The 9,207-nt window shown below is 36.8% G+C and overlaps 1 protein-coding gene across 1 annotated transcript; it reads left to right on the top strand.

Moving 5' to 3' along the window:
* Positions 1-3,046: 3,046 nt before the first annotated feature.
* On the top strand, positions 3,047-3,520 carry LOC148742046 (uncharacterized). Its single transcript, XM_088742990.1, has one exon. The coding sequence runs from the start codon at positions 3,047-3,049 to the stop codon at positions 3,518-3,520; it is 474 nt and encodes a 157-aa protein (XP_088599116.1).
* Positions 3,521-9,207: the final 5,687 nt, after the last annotated feature.

Here is a 9,207-nt window from a genome sequence, read left to right as displayed (position 1 = left end):
ACTTCATGGAGTTTAACTCAAAGAAATGCAAATATCGTGCAATCATGAGGAAAAAGAATATTGTCAATTCAACCTATACACTTAAAGGCTCACAAATTATGTCAGTTACAACTAAGTAAGACCTTAGTGTGCATGTTTCAACCAAGTATCTTGGAATAATCACATTGACGTCATCATCAGTAAAGCCAACAAGATGCTGAGCATGATCAAAAGAATTTGCAGCAATGAATGTGATCAGAAAACATTGATAAGTTTATACAAATCACTTTTTCGATCATAGCTGGAGTATGCTTCGCAGGTCTGGTCACCTTACACTAAAGTAAAGATCACTGCACTTAAGCGTGTACAAAGACGTGCGACCAAATTTATCCTGAAAACTGACTTAAGTTATCCTGAGATACTTGTCAAACTGAAACTTTTACGTTTAGAATATAGAAGAGGGATTGGATCTTTGTTTTATTCTTTAACTGCCTAAAAGGTTATATTGATTTCAAAGTTTTGTCATATGTAAATTTTAAGACACCCAAATATAACATCAGAAATAGTGAAGCTACAATGGTGAAAGGCTTTTTTAAAACTGATGTTTTTAAGTTTTCTTTCTTCAATCGTATTTTAGACCTGTGGAATTGCCTACCACTAGATATCAGAACAATTGAACATTTCTCATCATTTAAGAACAGTGTTAACATTTTTTATCTTAATAAATTTAACGTAAATAAGGATAGATTTTTGTAATTGATTGAAAATATATTGTTATGATATTTCTTACTATTTGAGCAAACTTGTATAATTTTTTATGTATATAAATAGACATATACATATGTTTTTTAATTGAGGCAGTTTATTTTTATAAGGAATCCTCGTATTCTGACCTAATTTTTATCTTAATAAATTTAACGTAAATAAGGATAGATTTTTGTAATTGATTGATAATATATTGTTATGATATTTCTTACTATTTGAGCAAACTTGTATAATTTTTTATGTATATAAATAGACATATACACATGTTTTTTAATTGAGGCAGTTTATTTTTATAAGGAATCCTCGTAAACTGACCTAATTCTTCTGATCTTGTGATTTTTTAAAATTTATTTCAATTGTTAATTTATCTACAATTTGTATATTAAAATCTGTATAATTAAAGTTTAGTAAATAAATGAATAAATAAATAAAGACAACACTTGCAATTCACCGACATCGTCCCTCAAACCATACTGCCGAAGGATTCATTCCATAGAAAAGCGAAGGTGACTAAACTTCGCCTTCATTCCTTTCAAGAAGTCTTACAACTAACTGCAGTCGTTCTTCGAACCATTCGACTAACAGGGTTTAACCAACACGATACCGCAAATGTAATAATAATAATAATAATGAACGAATAATAATAAATGATTATTGTAAACAGGATAAACTCATCAGTACAAAATAGTACTGTTATCAAAGGGGTCCTGTAAATACTAAAAAAGTAAAAAATCTAAAATGTACAAGTGGAAAATACAGCAGTAAAAAACGGTACCAAGCGCTTCATCTTCGTTGTCAATAACGACACGCGTAATTCAATGGACCATTCCACTGAACCATTCCACCGTCACTGCTTACAAGACGTCTCACAATTAAGTGTATTCGCGCTTCGAACAGTCGAAAAAAAATCTTCACCTTCGTGCTCGAAAAAACTTCGATAATTAACTGTAGTCGTTCATTGAACAACTCACCAGAGGATTCATCCCAAAGAAATCGAAAACTAAGCATTTTACCTCTAGAACTCGAAACCAAACAATACAGTTTAGCCATCCATTGAGACATCTCACCAAATGATTCCCTCAAAAAGTAAACGCTGATAAAAAACTTAACCTCCGATGCTCAAAAGAACACGCTCACAGGTCACTGCGGTCGTCTCTTCGATTCGACCCGGCTCAACAAGAGAAGAAAATAAATTTGATTCATATTCCCCATATAGAAATTTGAACTAAATACCTGAATGTTTATCTCAAGTTTACCTTCTCATGCAAGCAAAGGAGTTTGTTGATTTCGCCGTTCAACATTTTGATTATTAATAACGGAAACACAACCAGATCCCGCCACTCCCGGAACCTTAACTCCCGTATCGTTTGGAATATCATGAAAAGCCAAGTAAATATAGATAAGAATAGAACTTACCTTCAGCGCTAAGTGCAACACGCGCCAGCCCTAGGAACAGAGAAAGAGAGGTATCTCAGTAATAACAATTAAATCTTGCGCAAGATTTCTGACAATCATGCTTAATTGAAAATGTATCAACATATTTTTGAATAAAACTCGCCCAATCTCTATTTGGTAATAGGTCTCTTTTTTTCGGATTTTTTTTTTTTTTCAAAGCCGGAAGCATCCACCGGGCTACCTACTGCATTCACGCGTGCGTCTTCAACCAACGCTTGGAAAGCAAATCACTCATGATCACTTAAATGCTTACATACCGAGTATAAGAACACTAATGTTCAGGTATCTCCGACCGCTAGCCCACCTTTGCATTATTTTCCGAGCAGAGTCTGAACAGTATTCGGGACCGCAAAGATCACGAAATGAACGTCTATAATAATCTACAAACGTTTTATAGATAATTTGATCGGCGTCGCATTAACCCATTATGTCTGATTCGAAGTTGAAATCCCCCCCGGAAGATTTCATCGTTCTGATGCAGACAATAAATCCCCCGGCCCCCCGGAAGAAATTTAACTCACAGAAGTTTGGCCGCGACAATGTGGGCCAAATTCCTTGCGGACATCCGGCTACTGACAAGTCTCTTATAGCTGATTCCACGCCCATTAAATATTTTTCAGTCTGGGAACTTTGGACTCTTGGGCCGCAGGGTAATATTGATACAGTATTCTTCCAGGCTTTGCAGCCTGTTTCCATGCAAAAAAATTTCCCTAGAAAAACGAAAGATCTTATTTCCCATCAGTTTAATCCCAACACCATGCTACGTCGACTTGAATACTCATTTGGTACACAGGGTAAAGCCCTCTCCTGGTTTGCATCCTATTTGTCTGGAAGAACTCAGTAGATAATGAACAACGAGTCACTATCTAAACCTTTTGAATTAGAATGCAGCATGCCTCATGGTTCCTGCCTTGGTCCGCTACTGTTCACGTTGTACACGAGTGAGCTTTTTGAGATAATTAAACATCTTCTGCCCATGATTCACTGTTATGCTGATGATTCACAAGTTTACATCTCATTTAGTCCGAATGACAGAGCTAAGCAACTTGCTGTGGTGAGGAATATGGAAGACTGCATGAGAGACATTCGTTCTTGGATGTTGAATAATGATCTTAAGTTTAATGACGACAAGACTGAATTCCTCATCATTGGTTCATCACAAAATCTGGGAAAGCTAGATAATATCAGTATATGTGTGGGTGACTCAGATATTCATCCCGTGCCACTCGCGAGAAATCTTGGTTGTTTGTTTGATTCTAGGCTGTCCATGGCATCACACATTACAAAAATCTGTGCCTCTTCATTTTTACTATATTTATAAGATTCGTCGGATCAGAAAGTATCTTTTACGGCAATTGTCTGAGATACTTGTCCATACATTTATAACAAGTCGTCTTGACTATTGCAGTGGTCTTTTCCGTAAAAGGCCCTTAAAACAATCATAGTTGTCTTTATTATTGTTAGTTTAGTTTTAATTGTAATTTTAGCATTTTAAATTATGGTAAGTTTACTCTTAATTGTAATTTTAGCTTTTTAGCCTTTTTATTTCGTTTTTTAATCTCGTCGTGCGCATTTGAACATTTTATGGAATTTGCGTATCATAAATGTCCTATTATTTTTTTTTTTTTTTTATTATTATTATTATTATTAGTTGTATCTCTCGTAATAACTCTCACAATATATAAAAATTCGATATAAAACTGATAAATAGTTTCCTTTTATTAACTGTTGACAGTTTCCATAGCTGTCTGCCGTATCTATCGTGACTAAAGCCATCGGCCTGAGGTGTAAATTGTGATATCCAAGTTGTACGCGCGCTGCTTCTTGACATTAGAGGGCTAAGATCTCCGTGCCGTCCTGTTTGGGGGCGGTTAATGCCGTGTATTTAAGCTCAATTTCCTCAAACTTCGTCCTCAGCCGTCATAAAAAGGTTACGAGTTTTACTCATATGCAAGGATTTGAGCTTTTGCTGGTCTAACTTTTGCTGATTCTGGAGTCTAAGTTCTCAGTCTTCGTCTAGTCTCCGTATATTTTAAGAGTATTTCTTAAACGTCAAGTCCATTACAACAATTACTGATATTTTTAGAAGGAAATTATCTCAAAGTAGAAGCTCTTGAAGGATTATGCACCTTCTTAATTACGGAGAGTTTTAGGAAAACTATATAGCTATTTAATTGAGTTAGTTTTGATAACCAAATTCGAGGGAACCTTGTCGCACAATGAAACCACGCTGAGTCTTGAAATTCGAGGGCTAAGATCTCCATACCGTCTTGTTTGAAGTGGTAGATGACCCTCTGTACTTAAAGTCCATTAACTTCCCAAACTTCGTATCGGTTCAAAAAGAGGCTATGAGTTGTACTAATATGCAATGATGAAAGCTTTTTGCAGGTGTAACTTTTTCTTATTCTGAAGTCTGGGTTCTTTTTTTCTACCGCTTTCCGAATATTTTATCAGTATTTCTGAATTTGAACTCTATTAAAACTTTTATTTGTATTTTATAAAGAAGTTTCTTAATATAGACCCTCTTGAAGGATTATACACCTCCCTGATCACGAGAAGTATTAAAAGAAAAAAACTATACAGCTATTTAACAATAAAATTATTAGCTTCGGATTTTTACCGAGTGCGAATCAGCTATCGCGAATAAAAATCGAGATGAAAAGATTCAACTTCCTTAGAGACTAAGAATGAAGATATCTTTATAGAAAAGTATTATACTCTTTCTTAACTAACATAAGTTTCTAGAAAGCGACACAGCTATTTAACAATTAATAATAAGCTCCAGAGTTGAATAAGGAGAAGCAACGGAAACAACTCTCTCGCAAAGAAGTTGAGAGCGAACAATCTAATTGTTTTGACATAACTCTACTTGTCGTTCAAAACTAAGGAACTTAACGGTAACATGTTTTTATCTAATTTTATTCACAACCACATACTGTTAGGGTACTCACCTTACTCACCTTACTGTCTACAAGGGGATAGATTGCGAGAAGAGCAGCGAATCAGATTGCAACATTTGTGATAATTGAAAACGCTGTTACATATTTGCTAATCAACTCTACAAATTTCAAGGCTGCAAAACATATTTCTGAAAGTGCTTCTTTATTTTTCGTCAGTGTCTTCCAGTGATCATACTTTTATCTACACCAAATTTCTACAATCTTAAGGAATGGAAGTCGAATCTTCCAACTTAAATTTGCTTATTCGCAACACTGACTATCATGGGTGCCAGTTCTTCTCTTCAGAGTAACACGTGAAGGCAGTGTTGAGTTCTAAGTAGAAACGCGAATAATTTGCCGTCGTTGCTCCTCTTCCTCTCGCGACTTCACTGACCCGTCGTCTTATTGTTTTGCAAATTATTGTTTTGTAAACGAAGTTTGCCCCGTACGTGGCTCGTGGCACGTCGCACGTACATGGCAGTTGTTATGCTCATTAAGCCTTTTTCTTATATTTCACCACGTCCTTGTTGTTGTTGTGGCCAAAGATTATAAGCTGAAGATTTCAACTTGAGTCGCGACAATGTGGGCCGAGTTCCTTGCGGACATCCGGCTACTGACAAGTTTCCTGTAGCTGTTTCAGGCCTACTAAATATTTTTCAATCTAGGAACCTTGAACCCTTGGGCCGCGGTGTAGGTAATGTTGATACAGTATTCTTCCAGGCTTTGCAGTCTGTTTGCATGCAAAAGGACTTCCCTAGAAAAACGAAGGATCCTGTTTCCCACCTGTTGTATCTCTCGTAGTAACTCCTGCAGATATGTAAAAATTCAATATAAAACTGATAGTTTCTTTTTTTAACTGTTGACAGTTTCCATAGCTGTCTGCCGTATCTATCGTGACTAAAGCCATCGGCCCGAGGTGTTAACGTTGTGATATCCAAGTTGTACGCGTGCCGTGTCTTGACATCATAGGGCTAAAATCTCCGTGCCGTCCTGTTTAGTGGCGGTTAACGCCGTGGATTTAAGCTCAATTTCCTCAAACTTCGTCCTCGGCCGTCATAAACAGGCTGCGAGTTTTACTAATATACAAGGATTTGAACTTTTGCAGGTCTAACTTTTGCTGATTCTGGAGTCTAAGTTCTCAGTCTTCGTCTACTCTCCGTGTATTTTAAGAGCGTTTCTTAAACGTCAATTCTATGACAACAGCTACCGATATTCTTAGAGAGAAATTATCTCAATATAGAACCTCTTGAAGGATTATGTACCTTATTAATTACAAAGGTTTTAAGTTAAACTATACAGCTGTTTAATTGAATAAGTTTTGATATCCAAATTCAAGGGTACCTTGTCGCCATATGAAAGGCCGCTGAGTCTTGACAATCGCGGCCAAGATCTCCATACCGTCTTGATTGAGGTGGTAGTTGACGCCTTGCACTTAAAAAACTATTAACTTCCCAAACTTCGTATAGGTTATCAAAAAGAGGCTATGAGTTGTACAAATATGCAATGATAAAGCTTTTTGGAGGTCTAACTTTTCCTTATTCTGAAGTCTGGGTTCTTTTTTTCTACTCCTTTCGGAATATTTCATCAGTATTTCTGAAATTCAACTTCATTAAAACTTTTATTTGTATTTTAGAAAGAAGTTTCTCAATATAGACCCTCTTGAAGGATTATACACCTTCCTCATCACGAGAAGTATTAAAAAAAACTAAACAGCTATTTAACAATAAATTTGATAAAAGCTAATAGTTTCTTAACTAACATAAGTTTCTAGAAAGCAACAAATCTATTTAACACTCAATAATAAGCTCGAGAGTTGAATAAGGAGAAGCAACGGAAACAACTTTCATGCACAGAAGTTGAGAGCGAACGATCTAATTGTTTTGACATAAATGCAATTTTCGTTCAAAACTAAGCAACGGGACGGTAACACGTTTTTATCTAATTTTGTTCACAACCACATACTGTTAGGTTACTCACCTTACCGTCTATAAAGGGATAGATAGCGAGAAGAGCAGCGAATCAGATTGCAACATTTGTGATAATTGAAAACGCTGTTACATCTTTGCTAATCAACTTTACAAACTTCGAGGCTGCAAAACATATTTCAGAAAGTGCTTCTTTATTCTTCGTCCAAGTGTATTCCAGTAGTCAAACTTTTATCTACTCCAAAATTATACAGTGTAAAGAATGGAAGTTGAATGTTCCAACTTAAATTTGTTTATTCGCAACACTGCCTATCTTGGGCGCCAGTTCTTCTCTTCAGCATAACACGTGAAGGCAGTGTTGAGTTTTAAATAGAAACGCGAATAATTTGTCGGCACCGTTCTTCTTCCTCACACGACTCCAAAGTTTGAGCCCTCGTCTTGTTGTTTTACATATTGTTGTTTTGTAAACGAACAACCTTTGTCCCGCGCGTGGCACGTGGTACGTGGTACGTGGCACGTGGTACGTATATGGCAATTGTTGTGCTCATTAATTCTTTTTTTTATATCTCACCACGTCCTTGATGTCGTTGTGGCCAAAGTTTTCCATGGTTCCCAATGTAAAATATACTGATGGAATGCCTTACAATGCTTACATACTGAGTATAAGAACATTAATGTTTAGGTATGTCCGACCGGTAGAGCGCCTTTTTATTATTTTCTGAACAGATTCTGAACAGTCTTCGAAATCGCAAAGATCACGAAAGCACGGTCTAGAATAATCTAGACATGTTTTCTAGATAATTTGATCAGCGTTGCATTATGTCTGATTCAGAGTTGAAATCCCCCCCGGAAGATTTCATCGTTGTGATGCAGACAATAAATCCCCCCCCCCCCCCTTGAAGAAAATTAACTCACAGAATCAAAGGTGAAATCCCAGCGGAAGATTTCAACTTTGGTCGCGACAATGTGGGCCGAGTTCCTTGCGGACATCCGGCTACTGACAAGTTTCTCATAGCTGTTTTTTCCACGACTACTAAATATTTTTCAGTCTGGGAACTTTGAACCCTTGGGCCGCGGTGTTGGTAATGTTGATACAGTATTTTTCCAGGCTTTGCAATCTGTTTGCAAGCAAAAGAGTTTCCCTAGAAAAACTAAAGACTTTATTTCCCACCTGTAGTGTATTGATTACACATGTACCTATCTTGTAATCATTGACAACGAGCTTAATATGGGTTCTAAGGTGAATACTTTGTGCTTAATTCAGTAAATGTACTACTCGCAGTGATCCTACTTTACTGGAAATACCTGCACGCTGTAAAATTATTATAAGTTAGTAAACTCTTCTACTTCTTCATGTATAACGTGTTTGTTAATAACGTTCAGTTAGTCTTTGGCAATTTAGAAGAGACAATCTCTTTGTGACTGAATGACGATACTACACCACCAGTTGTAGCTCTCGTCATAACTCTTACAATACATAAAAATTCGATTTAAAACTTATAAATAGTTTCTTCTTTTAACTGTTGACAGTTTCCATCGCTGTCTGCCGTATCTATCGTGACTAAAGCCATCGGCCTAAGGTGTTAATTGTAATACCATTCAAGGGTACCTTGTCGCAGCATGTAAACACGCCGAGTCTTGACATTGGGAGGCGAAGACAGTTGACGCCTTGTATTTAAAAATTGATTAATTTCCCAAGCTTCTCCTCGGCTACCATTAAGAGGCTCTGAGTTGTACTGGTATACAAAGATGAGAGCTTTGCAGGTCTAGCTTTTCCTGATTCTTAAGTCTCGGTTCTCGATTTTCAACTGCTCTCCGAATATTTCATAAAAATTTCTTAACTTCGACTCCATCAAAACTTTTATTTTTATTTTTAGAAAGAATTGTCTTAACTGTCCCGGTTAGCTCAATTGGTAGAGCGCCGGACTGTTGTGCGGGGAGGTCGAGAGTTCAAATCCGGCCGGACCAACACTCAGGGTCTTTAAACTACTGAGAAGAAAGTGCTGCCTTTGTAATATATCTGCAAATGGTTAGACTTTCTAGTCTTCTCGGATAGGGACGATAAATGGAGGTCCCGTCTCCTGCAGGGTTGGGGTAGGAGACGTTAATTTCCCACACACGAAATTACTGTGTGATGGATGTCC

Source organism: Stylophora pistillata, chromosome 1 (assembly GCF_964205215.1).
Source record: "Stylophora pistillata chromosome 1, jaStyPist1.2, whole genome shotgun sequence".
NCBI lineage: Eukaryota > Metazoa > Cnidaria > Anthozoa > Scleractinia > Pocilloporidae > Stylophora > Stylophora pistillata.
Note: the sequence above shows the minus strand (reverse complement) of the source record. Positions and strands in the feature narration are given on the sequence as shown.